The sequence below is a fragment of the Polypterus senegalus genome, chromosome 5 (assembly GCF_016835505.1).
Source record: "Polypterus senegalus isolate Bchr_013 chromosome 5, ASM1683550v1, whole genome shotgun sequence".
NCBI lineage: Eukaryota > Metazoa > Chordata > Cladistia > Polypteriformes > Polypteridae > Polypterus > Polypterus senegalus.
The window spans coordinates 1,300,795-1,317,303 of NC_053158.1; the positions used below are offsets into that span (position 1 = coordinate 1,300,795).

Below are 16,509 nucleotides of genomic sequence, written 5' to 3' on the forward strand. Positions count from 1 at the left end.
TGAGCACGTGCATCCCTTCGTGGCCACAATCTTCTAATGGCATGATAAAGCACCATTAGCTCACAGAGCACATTCATTATCCCGACCTCAGTGCTCTCCAGTGGTCCCCCTAGTCACCAGATGTAGGACCCCATTGAGATGGAGTAGAACAGGAGGCTCACAGCATGAACTGATAAATCTGCAGGAACTGTCTGGTGCCATCATGTCAGCGTGGGCCAGAATCTCAAAGGAATGTTAGCTACATCTTGTGGAGTCCATGCCACCCAGAACCGAGAGCTAAAGGATGCCCACCTAGATGCCAGTACGGCGGTCCTAAGAATTTTCTCGGTGAGTGTATGTGGCCGTGTGAAACAGCTTTCAATTCTATCTAGCCATCCATTTTTCTAATCTTCTTAGTAAGGATCAGAGCCAAGGCAGGAACAACACCTGGACAAGGCGTCAGTCCATCACACACACACACACACACATATCAGGTGTTAATAATAATAATAATTAATAGTCAGTCGCTTCTACTTGAGTTTGATATTTGCATTTCCCTCTGAGGAGTTGTCACAGGGTGTGAAGCGCGAGCGCCATACGAAAATAAAACAAGTTGAGCAACGCCAATCCTCCTAACCTGAATGGGCGCCACGTGGACATTTGGAGAACACGCAGACTCCATTCTGGGGGCACCTGGGCCGTGAATCACAGTCCCGCTGTGCCCCCATGCCGCCCACATTCTGTCCTCTTTCATTTATGTGAATGGTCAGATAACGAACGGTTGGCCGTTACAAACGTGACCAGCATTACGGTCGCAGCTCTTTCCTTACCTGCTTCCAAAGAAACTTCCTTTCAGATTCGCTTTCTATTATGGCAAGATCACCAAAGTTCTTCTGGCAAAATTCTCGTGCTTGTTCCATGGAAAGTTTTTCATTGTTAACAAAATAATGAGATCCATTATAGACGAGCCATCCGTCTTCGGTCACATTCCAAGCTGCATAAAGCAGACGAGAGCAGATTAGAAACGTCATCAGAGCCCAACAGAGCAGAGTCTTTGGTGGCGCGACTCACACGCCATGGCGTCCTGCTCTGTCACGTGTCAACCTGTTAACAATGCAAATCAAAATCAAAGTCTTTTGCTTGCAACCTGCTTATCATGACGTCAACTAAAAAACTACCCAAAAATATGACATGTTGACCCACTAACTACGGGCAAAGCCATAAACTTCTCATGACTCCTAATAGTAATTTGTAAAAAACTGGGAAAATGGAAGACAACACATGGGAGCCGATTTCAGTGCTACACCGGGGTCACGTATGGAGGTCCAGCTGAGATGAGCCCACCATAAGGAGAATTCCTATCAAACGGCCAGCAAGTCCGCCTGCTGTGGTCTCCAGGATGTTCAGCCCCAAAGATACCCCAGCAGTCAAGAGCAGCGAGTGAAGGCACAAAGCACGAGGTAGGCAGCCTTAGAAGGGGCCATCAAAACTGGGACCCCCAGCTCATGTCAAGTCTTTGTTCCTTTTTATTGTTTTCATAAAGAATACAGAAATGGTAGGAGGACATCCTTCAAGGTGACACTTTTTGTCACCATGTGTGCTTTCTAAATGTTTTCATGTGATACAAGATGTGACAGACTGGACGGGGCAGCCAATCCGAGTCACTGTGAGTGACAGGTGTGACCAAATATACACCGTCACCGATCCTTCTGGGACAGAAACACTTTGCACAAAGGCAGAACTTTGTATTCTTCCTTTCTTTCACATTTCATTTTATACCTTAGTAGCAGTGGCCGTATTTCTTTAAATAAAATTAACGTTTTTAACAATGGGTGTCACAATGTCTTCTTCACAGATCCAGCATCCTCGGTGTGAATCCTCGGCCTGCTTAAAAAGGCCACATGGCTGCCTGATGTCCCTGCGTATGTGGGGATTTCTCAGGTGCCATCGAGTCAGGGCTCTGTGCCTTTTGTTGTTTTTTGTAAATTATTTTGTGCCTTATGTTGTTGAATATGTTACTGATTTCTTTCTTTTTGTAATGTATTGCTGTTTAATTAGAATTGTTTTGTTTGATGCTCATTTTGTATTGTTATCATTTTTAATTCTAATTATGCTTTTCACTGTATCTTCTATTTGGAGCCTTTGGAGCGGGTGTCCTTGACACAGTAGCTGCTGCTGCAGGTGGCCAGCATGAAGGCCTGTCATGTCTTCTGTCTGTTTGGCTTGGCTCCCCTTTACAAACTCTTGTGTTTATTCTAAGTTCTCACTTGTGTCAAGTAACAGCCAGGGTGTACTTTGTGACTTGTGTTTATTTTCTGTATTTCTGGTTTTTTTTTTTGTTAATTGTGTTTAAGTATTTTTGTAGCCATTGTTGTATTTACTATCTCTGTGTTCTTCTGCGTCCTTTCTGTTTTGTGGGAGGAGTACAAAGAGGTGGAGCCACCCTGACATCACACCTGGAGGGTGGGAGGAGCACAAAGAGGTGGAGCCACCCTGACATCACACCTGGAGGGTGGGAGGAGCACAAAGAGGTGAGGCCACCGTGACATCACAGCTGAAGGGCCGCCCCGGCCAGTAAATTGTGAGACTGAGGAGCAGAACTTTCAGGAACTCGTTTACTGATGTTCAAGAGTACATACAGTATCTTTGAGAGCTGTGGTTTGTGTTTTACAATTTTACATTGTATATTAAAACCTGTTTGCTTGGGGCTGCCTGGAAGTCAAACACTTTTTGCATTATATTGCCTCACTGTGGCTGTGATTGCTGTTTTTATTGTAAGTCAAGTCAGACATTTTCTTGGTTTCTAGTTTTCTTTCATGTTAATTATTATGGTGTGTATCTTAAATATGGTTGTTGTTTGCCGCATTGCAATATGAGAAAGGTGCTATAGAAATAAAATGTATTATTATTGTCCATCCATCCATCCATTATCCAACCTGCTATATCATAACTATAGGGTCACGGGGGTCTGCTGGAGCCAATCCTAACTAAAACAAGGCAGGAAACAAACCCCGGGCAGGGCACCAGCCCACCGCATATTATTATTATTACAATATTACAATTAATATTTATGCATTGAGCTTCTGTAAAAAGACAATTCCCCAGAGGACAAAATAAAATATCTATCAATCCATCTATCTGTAAAATAATCCCTTTCATCCCTCTATGCACAAGTAAATCTATTATATAGAGCCTTTTACATGTGTTGATAAATGTATCGCCAGGGCTGCCCTTTGTCACCGATTCTGTTCCTAACTTTTATGGACAGAATTTCTAGGCGCAGCCAGGGTGTTGAAGGGGTCTGGTTTGGTGGACTCAGGATTGGGTCACTGCTTTTTGCAGATGATGTTGTCCTGTTTGCTTCATCAGGCCGTGATCTTCAGCTCTCTCTGGATCGGTTCGCAGCTGAGTGTGAAGCGGCTGGGATGAGAATCAGCACCTCCAAATCCGAGACCATGGTCCTCAGCCGGAAAAGGGTGGAGTGCCCTCTCAGGGCTGGGGGAGAGATCCTGCCCCAAGTGGAGGAGTTCAAGTATCTCGGGGTCTTGTTCACGAGTGAGGGAAGAATGGAGCGTGAGATCGACAGGCGGATCGGTGCGGCATCCACAGTGATGTGGGCTCTGCATCGGTCTGTCGTGGTGAAAAAGGAGCTGAGCCGTAAGGCAAAGCTCTCAATTTACCAGTCGATCTACGCTCCTACCCTCACCTATGGTCATGAGCTGTGGGTAGTGACCGAAAGAACGAGATCGCGAATACAAGCGACTGAAGTGAGTTTCCTCTGCAGGGTGTCTGGGCTTTCCCTTAATGATCGGGCGAGGAACTCAGAGTAGAGAGAAGTCAGATGAGGTGGCTCGGGCATCTGATCAGGATGCCTCCTGGATGCCACCCTGGTGAGGTGTTCCAGGCACGTCCAGCCGGGAGGAGGCCCCGGGGAAGACCCAGGACACGCTGGAGGGACTATGTCTGTTGGCTGGCCTGGGAACGCCTTGGGATTCTCCTGGAAGAGCTGGAAGAAGTGGCTGGGTAGGGGAAGTCTGGGCCTCTCTGCTTAAACTGCTGCCCCTGCGACCCGACCTCGGATAAGTGGAAGAGGATGGATGGATGGATGGATGGATAAATGTATCTATTATACAGTGCCTTTCATAAAAACGATGTGTGTTATTTTATGTAGCACCTTTTCTATATATCTAATATATACAACCTTACATATCTATCTATCTATTTATTATATAGTGTCTTTCACACTATCTATCTATCTATTATATAGATTTTGTTTTGGACTTGTCTCATTTAACCAGTGGTTATGCAGTTCTTTTCCTTTAGGCACATTTTTGTCACTATGGGGACATTTTCAAACTATTTGGAACTTTTGAGGCCGAAGACCTCCAGGCCTGTGTAATCCAAAGCTTGCTAGTAGAGTTTGGGGTCAGGGTGCCTGGGTTGAGGCCTGTCTCTGGAGAGCTAAGACTGTCCCTTTGGCTGCTTTGTGTTTTATGCACTCATTTACAGCACTTTGGTTTATTTGGTTTCAGGATTTTTTGGACTTGTTTTTTACTTTGGCTTTGGATCACCGATTGCACAGTTTTAAGCAACCTTTTAGGTGGCAGCTTTCCTGGCAAGGTGTCTTTTTCTAATTTTTACTTTATCTTTTAATATTTTAAAGCAATGAAGTCCAAGTTTCATCTTGAAGTGGCTGCAGGTTTTCATTCTAACCCTTTTGCTGCTAATTCACTTCTTGTCCCTTCATTTTAATTGTCTTGTTTTTTTTAAGATTCAGTCCTCTCAGTTGCTTCCTTTTTCCCTAAATGTCAGTTAAACTAAAATGAGATGTGAAGTGACGCGAGCCAACAGATGACCACCTGAGTCGGGGTCTCAAACTCCAACCAGTTTCTTCAGTAGCAGCTGAATCTTGTTGTTCTCACTTGTGTCAAATGAAGCCTGCTCTTTATTTCTGTGGATTATTGTGGCTACCAGGTGTCTGCACGCTGCACTGTTCAAGAATATTCAACTCTCTGTTATGGAGCTACGTCATCCAGGGGCCGGGGGGTCTTAATGCAGGCTTGCTGTGCTCATTTTGAGAGTGCAGGTCACAAGCCTGATTTGGAGATTAGCGGCTGGCCCTTCTTTGAATTTTAAAGACTTGCTGGGAATCAGGCCTTCTTCTGTTTTGTGATTTCACAACATCCACCTTGGCAATGCCATGCTGGTTTGTTTGGCCCTGTATGAGCGAATGTGGGCATGTAGAATGGTGAGCCGTATGATGAACTGGTCACCTCCTGCCATATGAACAGTTACTGCCAGGACTGTGACACACATGGAGGCTGCTGGGTCAGCTTTCTGACCTGAGGGTCAATGAAGTTGAAATGCAAGAGGAAGGAAGAGGAGGAAGAAGAAGATGACATTACAGGTTAGCAATGACATTATTTGCACTCCATGGAGCAAAGCTTCACTTCTTCCACCCCAAGCCCTATAAAAACCACAAAACGACAAGACGTCGGCCACTGGACCCAAAGTGGGCAGGTCACCTGATCTGACGGCAAATCGATGAAGGACCACCGTCACATCTATTTTTGTTGTAGCTTTCAAGGAACTTTTAGTTTATTAAATGGGGCTTCCTCCTTACAACAGGCTCTGGTCCCACGAACATTAATTAGAGGACTTGAGTTACGTTATTTTCTTGACTTCAAGGTCTCCTTATGATGTATGCGTTACATATCAATAAGAATTATATTTCTACGAGTCCATGTAGTTATGCAGATCAGATAATTGATGCAATTAGTTCTATATTCTTGTGACGGGCAGCCGGGTCCCATGCCCGGCCGGGATGCCACTGCTGCATATGTTCCGGGGGAATAGCCATGGGCTCCTCAGTACCTCCCCCGGGACGCTTGGTGGCAGCCGCCCTGGTTGACGATGGTGCCTCAGTTTCCTGCAGGGTTCCATGGGAGATGGAGTTCTCCACAACCCTGTGGGGATCTGGGGTGGCTGCCAGGGGGTGCTGCGTGGATCCCAGAGCCAACCTGGACACCTCAACAGCCCCGCCCGGATGTGCAATTGGCAACAGGTGATCAAGCACCTGGAGCACTTCTGGGTGGGCTATAAAAAGGGCCAGCAGCCACCACTCTGGAGCCAGAATCGGGAGGAAGAAGACGAGGTTGCCAAGGAGGAGTGGTGGTGCCAGAGGAAGGATTGGATTGTGTTGTGTTGATGGCTTTAAGTGCTTTGGGACTGTGTTGCGACTGGGGGGTACACGGGGAAGATGTGCCCTCCAGCTGAAGAAAAATAAAAGTCCTCTTGTGTTTTACACGTGCCTCAGTCTGAGTCTGTGCCGGGTCGGGCGCTATACAGCGTCCATTTTACATTCTGTACGCAGGGTCTGAGGAATGGCTGTTTGGGTTCATCACGAATGTAATGGCGATAAGGCCCTCGTGATTGCGTTCACCGTCACTGGGGATGAAGCATTTCAACATTGCTGATTGTAAACGGATCGGCAGGACATAAGCATGAACACAGTACCTGGCTGAGAAGCCGTTGGAACGGGCAGCAGTGGGTCACCTGTCACAGAAAGAGAAAACAACATTAATAATAATAATAATAATATTAATAATTGTATGTTTTATTTGTGTGTCGCCTTTCAAAAACAAAACATCCACGTATCCAAAGAGCGACCCTCGGCAGAAGGCGGCATGGCTCTACCTGACTTTCAGTTTTATTACTGGGCAGCAGACATACAAACTATAAAAACCTGAACACAAGTAGATGAACAGACACCGGCCTGGCATGCAATAGAAATCAAATCGTGCAGAACTTCTTTATATTCCCTGCTCTGTGCTCCAATAAACACGCGTTATCATCAATATACTGACAACCCAACTGTGCTTCACTCGCTCAGAATATGAACCAATGTAGGAAACATTTGAAGACGGAGAAGCTTCTATCTGTGGCACCTCTGCTAGAGAACGACCTCTTTCAACCCTCACAAACATACGCAGTTTTAATATCTGGAAAAGATTTGGGATTAAATTACTTAGAGATCTTTATATAGACAACATCTTTGCATGTTATGAACAATTACATTCCAACTTTAACTTTCCAGCCACACATTTCTTTCACTATCTTCAAATTAGGAACTTTGTTAAACAGAACCTGCTTGATTTTCCTCACCTCCCACCTACCTTTAATATGAATCAGATTGGAGGACTCAAACAGTATTTCTGCAATATATAAAAATATTTTACAGTCCCTCCCTTTCAAAGATCCAAGAGGAAAATAGGAAAAGGATCTCTCACTCAACATCTCAGAAAAGGAGTGGAAGGCAGCCATGCAGAGAATTCACTCGAGCTCCATATGTGCAAAGCATATGGGAAAGATGTGCAGCAGGTTAGGGTGATAAAGGATGAAGATGGAAACGTACTCACAAGAGAGGAGGGTGTGTTGAGCAGATGGAAAGAGAACTTTGAGAGGCTGATGAATGAAGAGAATGAGAGAGAGAAGAGGTTGGATGACATGGAGATAGTGAATCAGGAAGTGCAACGGATTAGCAAGGAGGAAGTAAGGACAGCGATGAAGAGGATGAAGAATGGAAAGGCTGTTGGTCCAGATGACATACCTGTGGAAGTATGGAGGTGTTTAGGAGAGATGGCAGTGGAGTTTTTAACCGCATTGTTTAATGGAATTTTGGAAAGTGAGAGGATGTCTGAGAAGTGGAGAAGAAGTGTACTGGTGGGCCGATATTTAAGAATAAGGGGGATGTGCAGGACTGCAGTAACTACAGGAGGATAAAACTGATGAGCCACAGCATGAAGTTATGGGAAAGAGTAGTGGAAGATCAGTTAAGAAGTGAGGTGATGATTGGTGAGCAGCAGGATGGTTTCATGCCTAGAAAGTGCACCACAGATGAGATGTTTGCTCTGAGGATGTTGATGGAGAAGTAGCGAGAAGGTCAGAAGGAGTTTCATTGCGTCTTTGTGGACCTGAAGAAAGCAAATGACAGGGTGACTGAGAGGAGCTGTGGTATTGTATGAGGAAGTCGGGAATGGCAGAGAAGTACGTAAGAGTTATACAGGATATGTACGAGGGAAGTGTGACCGTGGTGAGGTCTGCAGTAGGAGTGACGGAGGTGGGATTACATCAGGGATCGGCTCTGAGGACTTTCTTATTTGTAATGGTGATGGACAGGTTGACAGACGTGATTAGACAGGAGTCCCCGTGGACTGTGATGTCTGCTGATGACATTGTGATCTGTAGTGAGAGTAGGGAGGAGGTTGAGGAGACCCTGGAGAGGTGGAGATATGAGAGGAGAGGAATGAAGGTCAGTAGGACCACCAAGACAGAATACATGTGTGTGAATGAGAGAGAGGTCAGTGGACTGGTGAGGATGAGGGAGTAGAGTTGATGAAGGTGGAGGAGTTTAAATACTTGGGATCAACAGTACAGAGTAATGGAGAGTGTGGAAGAGAAGTGAAGAAGGGAGTGCAGGCAGAGTGGAGTGGGTGGAGAAGAGTGTCAGGAGTGATTGGTGACAGACGGGTATCAGCAAGAGTGACAGGGAAGGTCTACAGGACGGTAGTGAGACCAGCTGTGTTATATGGGCTGGAGACGGTGGCACAGGAGACAGAGCTGGAGGTGGCAGAGTTAAAGAGGTGAAGATTGGCATTGGGTGTGACGAGGATGGACAGGATGAGAAATGAGGACATTAGAGGGTCAGCTCAGGTGGGACGGTTGGGAGACAAAGTCAGAGAGTTGAGATGGCGTTGGTTTGGACATGTGCAGAGGAGAGATGAGGGGTATAATGAGAGAAGGGTACTAAGGATAGAGCTGCCAGGTAAGAGGAGAAGAGGAAGGCATAAGAGAAGGTTTATGAATGTGATGAGAGAGGACATGCAGGTGACGGGTGTGACAGAGCAAGATGACGAGGACAGAAAGATATGGAAGATGATGATCCGCTGTGACGACCCCTAATGGGAGCAGCTGAAAGAAGAAAAGAAGAATTGGGTTTAATTAAGTACTTGGGAGGAAAGTGAAGAGAAAAAAGTGAAGCACTGAGAATAACTCATCTGGTTTAGACTTCAAATCATTTGGATGACACCCTTAGAAAGGAAAAAAAATCTTTTATATGAGAATGACCTGACATGGCAGAATTAAAGCACTAGCAAGCCATGAAATTAAATAATTGACAAGAATTGGCTTTTAATTAAGCAACTGGGTTGGAACAAAAACCTGCAACCGCTGCGGCCCTCCAGGACTGAAGATGCCCACCCGTTGGCTAAACCATGAAGGGCTTTAAAGGTGATGAGAAAAATGTTGATACTTGATTCTTGAAAAGACTGCTAACCAATGCAAATCATAAAAGACAGGAGAGAGGTGAGCAGATTGTTTTAGTGTGTGTAAGTAGACGAGCAGCAGAATTCTGAACATATGAGGTGTGATCAAAAAAAATGGTGAATGCTTTAGAAAAGAAACGTTTATTGCAGTAAAAGATTTACACCTACAAGTCACCCTCAAAATACTCTCCTTCTCCACTCCAAATGCACTTCTCCCAACGCTCCTGCCACTTTGTGACGCAGTTCGGCAAGTTTTCTCTCAAGAGGGTCTTTAGTTGGGCTGTCGTGGCTGCTTGGATGTCCTCAATGCATTGAAATCGTTTAACCCTTCATGGTCATTTTCAATTCAGGGAACAGCCAGAAGTCGCACGCTGCCAGATCCGGCAAATAAGGTGAATGCGGATACAGAGTAATGTTTTTATTCGACAGAAATTGTCATACTAGAAGGGATGTGTGACAAGGAGTGTTGTCACGATGAACAATGAAACTGTTTCAGCTTTTTCCTCGGTTATTGATGTTGAAGGACTGTAATCAGAATATAAGTTTAATATGTCACTGTGCTCTGTGCAAATATTTTAAATTTGCTTTTCTTTTCTACTCACATGTACAGCTAACACAAGGCCAGTTTTAGTACAGGGGCCCAGCATTTAGAACTGCTAGGCAAGCATTTTAAGACAAGACAAGTTATGGACAACTGTGAAACGGGCAACGTGCGCTATGTCTGTGTGTCAGAGTCAGCATGACATTGGAATGGCATTAGAACATTAGAACACTCTAGACGAGAACAGGCCATTCAGCCCAACAAAGCTCGCCAGTCCTATCCACTTGTATCCTCCAAGAAAACATCAAGTCGAGTTTTGAAAGTCCCTAACATCTTACTGTCTACCACACTACTTGGTCGCTTATTCCAAGTGTCTATCGTTCTTTGTGTAAAGAAAAACTTCCTAATGTTTGTGCGAAATTTACCCTTAACAAGTTTCCAACTGTGTCCCCGTGTTCTTGATGAGCTCATTTTAAAATACAAGTCTCGATCCACTGGACTAATTCACTTCATAATTTTAAACACTTCAATCATGTCACCTCTTAATCTTCTTTTGCTTAAACTGTAAAGGCTCAGCTCTTTTAATCTTTCCTCATAATTCAACCCCTGTAGACCTGGAATCAGCCTAGTCGCTCTTCTCTGGACCTTTTCTAGTGCTGCTATGTCCTTTTTGTAGCCTGGAGACCAAAACTGCACACAGTACTCAAGATGAGGCCTCACCAGTGCATTATAAAGGTTGAGCATAACCTCCTTGGACTTGTACTCCACAGATCGGCTATATAACCTAACATTCTGTTAGCCTTCTTAATGGCTTCTGAACACTGTTGGAAGTTGATAGCTTAGAGTCCACTATGACTCCTAAATCCTTCTCATAAGGTGTACTCTCGATTTTCCGACCGCCCATTGTGTATTCAAACCTAATATTTTTACTTCCTATGTGTAATACTTTACATTTACTGACATTAAATTTCATCTGCCACAAATCTGCCCAAGCCTGTATGCTATCCAAGTCCTTCTGTAATGATATAACGGATTCCAAATTATCTGCTAATCCACCTATCTTGGTATCATCTGCAAACTTAACCAGCTTGTTACTTATATTCCTATCTAAATCATTTATATATATTAAAATAGCAGCGGCCCTAGCACTGACCCCTGTGGAACACCACTCTTAACATCGGCCAGTTCTGATGAGGTTCCTCACACCATCACCCTCTGCTTCCTGTGTCTGAGCCAATTCTGCACCCATCTAAAAACATCACCCTGAACTCCCACTTCTTTTAACTTGATGCCCAACCTCTCATGTGGCACCTTATCAAATGCTTTCTGAAAGTCCAGATAAATAATATCATAAGCTCCACTTTGATCGTATCCTTTTGTTGCCTCCTCATAGAATTCCAACATGTTAGTAAAACGACCTCTTCTGAACCCATGCTGACTGTTCAGAATAACTCCTGTCCTTGTCATGTGTTGCTCAATCTTATCCTTAATAATTCCTTCCATTAATTTTCCTGTGATGCTTGTTAAGCTTACTGGCCTATAGTTGCTTGGATCTGCCCTGTCACCCTTTTTATATAATGGGATGATATTTGCCATTTTCCAGTCCTTTGGAATCTCTCCAGTGCACAGTGACTTCCTAAAAATATGTGTCAAGGGTTTATATATGTACTCACTAGCCTCCTTAAGAACACGAGGATAAATATTATCTGGGCCTGGTGATTTGTTTGATTTCATCTTATTTAATCTGAGCAGCACTTCTCCCTCTACAATTTCCAAATCCCTCAGTACCTCCTTAGTAGTTGTTACCTCTGAGGTTATCCACTTGCTCACTTGTAAACACCTCAGAAAAATGTAAGTTTAGGGCATCTGCTATTTCATTGTCTGTATCTTTTAATTCCCCTTTACTATTCCTGATGAACTTGACCTCCTCCTTAACTGTTCTTTTACTACTAAAATACTGAAAGAATCTCTTGGGGTCTTCTTTCCTTATCTGCTATATTCCTCTCCAACTGTCTTTTAGCCTCTCTGATATCCTTCTTAATGGTTGCCCTCATGTTCTCATCTGCGCTACGTTCTCTTTGCAGTCATTAGTCTTATATGCCTTATACAGCAGTTTTTCCTTTGCAACTTCTTTTTAAATCTTTATTAATCCATCGTGGAGTTTTTTTTAGTTTCCTATTACTTCCAAATTTAGGTATGTATCTGTCCTGCATTACATGTAAAACATTTTTAAACCTGTTCCACTGCTCCTCGACTGTCTCCACATTTAAAAGCTTATCCCAGTCTATCCTACTTAGACTTTGTCACATCTGCTCAAAATTAGCCCTACTAAAGTTCAACTTAACAATTTTAGTCTTTGCATCTGTACTCTTACAAAATACTGAGAATTGTATTACATTATGGTCACTTGACCCTAGTGGTTCAATCACCTCTACACCCTCAATTCTATCCTGATTATTACAGAATACTAAATCCAGACAGGCTTCACCCTTGTTGGTGCTTTAACATGCTGTGTTAAAAACAGTGCTGATTACTTCTAAAAACTCCTGCTCTTGTGCTCCTCCATCTGTAAGGTTATCCCAGTTAATATTTGGATAATTAAAGTCCCCCATGACTATAATATCCCCCTGTAAACTTGTCTTTTTGATATTACTAACAAGATGTGTGTTGAAGTTACTGTCTGAATTGGGTGGTCTATAACACACTCCTAATATTTTCCAGGTGAAGACAGACGTCCTCACTAAGATGGGGCTCATCATCCAACTGAAGATGACTTACATTTAAATCCTGTTTGGCATAAACAGCAATCCCACCTCCTTTTCACCTAAGTGAAGGCTGGCACATGAGAAAAAGAATGAATATAAAGCCTTGGAACATTGCCCAGCACACCTTTGAAGCCAACCGACGGATAGGAGATAAAGTCATCCGATCCGGAAAATCCTTCCAAAGGAACGACGAAAGTGGCAGAGTGTATACATCGGGCTCCCACTACCCAAAGGTCTTGTCATGGCTTCCTCATTTGTTATGTCTTGTAAACCGTCATTAAGTTATTTCTCATATGTAATTTCTTACCGTCACATAAATAAGGGAGGGGTATCGCGTTTTTATGTTATGTCTTTATAGTTTTGGGTTATGTAACACGCTCCAATTACAAAAGCACTCATTCCAACAAGGGAGCTAACGCCCCCTGCTGGATATAAGGACATCCTGATCTTTTCTCGTCTTCAACTGAGTCAGATCCATTACAAAATCAATCAAACCACTTGTAAACACTATTTGTGGTGAGCTGGCACCCTGCCCGGGGTTTATTTCCTGCCTTGCGCCCTGTGTTGACTGGGATTGGCTCCAGCAGACCCCCGTGACCCTGTGGTTGGGATGTAGTGGGTTGGATAATGGATGGATGTAAACACTCTTAATTGTCGGTGCAGTGTCCCCATAAACCGATTTTAATATCTGATGGGTTTCCTGAGTACTTTTTTGCAATTTGAAACACAATTTCATGTTCATGCATTGCTCAATATCCATTATTAATGACAAACTTGAACTCAACAGTGGCTCCCAAATGAATGACAGTATCAAACGAGTTGAAACTTGTCACAAACTGGGCTCTAGGATGGACCTGTCAGAAGCGGCATTGAATTGTTTGGCGTTGCTCAGCATTAATATTCACCGCACCTTTTGATCACACCTCGTACTGTAATCTATTGATATATTTAGTCGGGAGGCTATAAAACAATGCATTGCAATAGTGCAGACAGATAGTGATGATGGAAAGAATGCAGATGAGCGATGTTGCAAAGATGATAGAAAGCTGTCTGTATGAGTGAGCTAATGTGTGATTGAAAGTAAGAAGCTGATCAAAGGTGACACCCAAATTACGGACTGATGCTGAGGGTTCAACCAAGATCTCTGGAACCAGAATACGTCCAATGACATCCTTCAAAAACGATTCTAGTTCAATGAAAGTCTTAACACTAAAATTACCAGAGCCTACGAAAAAACTCGTAGATCTGTCCCACCTTAAATCGCTTCTCACCTCTCTGTCAGCGTCTTTTGTCCTTTAAATGTGTTGATAAGCAGCAAGCAGCCTGCTATCACATCTCCTCACCCCACACAGTTGTCTCAGCTCAAGTGTGTGTACCTGCGTGTCAGTTGCTTAGAGTTGTATAGAGTGAGAAGTCAAGCAAAATGACACCGTTTATAAATACTATTTGGTTATTTAGGAAACATGCATTTCATGTGTGCTCCGTGTCTACAGCGACCTATGTGAACACATCGTTAAAACAGAAACGTTTTTCATGTTTCAGTAATAATTGACAAAATGTAGACATGAAGTGTATAATGTGTGAAGCCTGAAGTCCAAATATCAAAGCAACACTTTCACAAAAGGTAGAAATACAACAGAACAAGTGCGCTTTTATTCAAAAATATAACTGCAGAAAAACAACACACGTTAGGGTGCGACATCGACATGCAGTTGCTATGACAGCTGCGTAACGGTATCAACTGGTAATTAAAACTTCAAGGGTTCGATCCCGGAGGAGTCCATTTTGAGGAGTGAGTTGCTCTTATTCTTACTATTTTAGAATAAAAACATACATTTGATTTCAGTCTGTAGCAGCTGGTGTAAATGTATGATACTTGTAAAGGTTAGCTTTGTTTTTTTTATTCAGTTTTATTCTCTCAGTCAAATGCAATACAATCCTACCCTACACATCTGACACTGCTGTTTTAACAAGGCCTACATGTTAATAAGACAGTAGGCGAAAGTAGAGCAATATATATTACTCTACCAAGATAAAACACTGCAGTCGCTGTACTTTTTATATAAGAACCAGATTGAATGTCATTTACTTATTTACCTTGGTTCATTTACTCATTTCCTACAGCGTAAAGTCACAAGTAGAGTGCAGATCTATAGCGCGTCTTTACGTGAAAACAGCAGTGCCAGATGTGTAGGGTAGGATCGTGAACGTGACTGAGAGAATAAAACTGAAAAAACTAACCTTTACAAATATCATACATTTACACCAGCTGCTACAGACTGAAATCAAATGTATGTTTTTATTCTAAAATAGTAAGAATAAGAGCAACTCACTTCTCAAAATGGACTCCTCTGGGATCGAACCCGTGAAGTTTTGATTACCAGTCAACAGTTGATACCGTTGCGTACCAAAGCTGTCATAGCAGCACCTATGCGATGTCGCACTATGAGTTCTTTCTGCAGTTATATTCTTGAATAGAAGCGCATTTGTTCTGTTATATTTGTACCTTTTGTGAAAGTGTTTCTTTGATATTTGATACATGAAAAACATTTCTTTTTTAACGATGTGTTTAAATAGATTGTTGTAGACACGGAGCACACATGAAAAGCAAGTGTTCCAAATAACAATATAGTATTTATAAAAGGTGTCATTTTGCTTGACTTCTCGCTCTATACAGCTCTAAGCAACTGACACACAGGTAAACAGACTTGAGCTGAGAAAACTGTGCGCCGGTGGAGGGATGTGATAGCAGGCTGCTTGCTGCTTATCAACACATTTAAAAGACAAAAGACGCTGACGGAGAGGTGCGAAGCAATTTAAGGTCGGACATCACTGCAGTTTTCGTAGGCTCTGGTAATTCTAGTGTTAATAGCACGTGCTAATGGCGTGTAACAAACACCTTGTCGCTCTCCAGGACCGTGATTGGTGAGCAGCAGAACCAGACGGCGTCTGCGCTCCATACCTGAAATACCTAAGTAGTGCTGCCAGCTGTCTGGCTACAAAGAGACACTTTGGAGAGAAGACGAGACCAGCAGTGCCACAGCCCCTCAATGAATGCTTCTTTATAAAGCTGTTAACATGGGAATGTCAGAAGGAGTAGTTCAATGTAACATAATAACAACAAATATACACTAACGGCTTTAGAAAATCAAAGAATCTCCTGCTGTTAGGCCATCAATTTTCCACACATGCCTGGGACTGGAAATTCCCATTCTGAAGCCCTCTGGAATGTCGATATGTCCAGTTACAATTCAGACAAGTTGTGATGTCCGGGTCACCGACAGCTGGCATTACCCTCTCCTTGAACCTGGGACATTGATAGTCGTAAACTGAGGGTGGACTGGGCAGTGAGGACAGACAGACACACAGACTGACACACACGGCAGGGGACGTCACAATAAACAGGTTCAGGTCCGAGATATAAACCAAGTCAGGGTCTGTTGCTTTTAATCTGTCACGAGCCTCTGGGCTTCCTTCTGAAAGTGAGAGGTGAGCAGAGCAGCTGCTGCCCAGGGGGGCTTGGTGGTCTCAGAACCCCTGTAGATTCTTTTTTTTTTTTGTTTTGTTTTCCCTGTCCTCCCTGGCCATCAGATCTTACTTTAGTCTTTGTTATTTAGTATTGCCTAATTTTGTTTTTATATTTCTATTTTTGATAAACTTTTCTTTCCTCATCTTGTAAAGCACTTTGAGCTTCACCGTTTGTATGAATAATAAATGGTGTCGTCGTTGTTGTCAACACTCATGTCCCTGCCGCCATCCCTTAATGTCCATGAAGACCGTCCGTGAGACCTGCTGCCTGGCATGGCGTCTCAGGGCGACTGGTCACTCCTGCTACTCTGGACACTCAACAGGAGTCCCCCTACCCGGGAGTGCCAGCGCTCTGCTCAGGGCCACATGCCCA

The 16,509-nt window shown here is 43.4% G+C and overlaps 1 protein-coding gene across 1 annotated transcript in view; it reads right to left on the bottom strand.

The window, feature by feature from the left end:
• The window catches only part of mrc1a (mannose receptor, C type 1a), a 137,661-nt gene that overhangs the window by 43,765 nt on the left and 77,387 nt on the right, over positions 1-16,509 (bottom strand). The window contains exons 16-17 of the mRNA XM_039754266.1: positions 6,496-6,534; positions 810-973 (exon numbers count right to left, since the gene is read on the bottom strand). Of these exons, the coding sequence (XP_039610200.1) occupies positions 810-973; positions 6,496-6,534 (203 nt within the window). The remainder of the gene's footprint in view (positions 1-809; positions 974-6,495; positions 6,535-16,509) is intronic.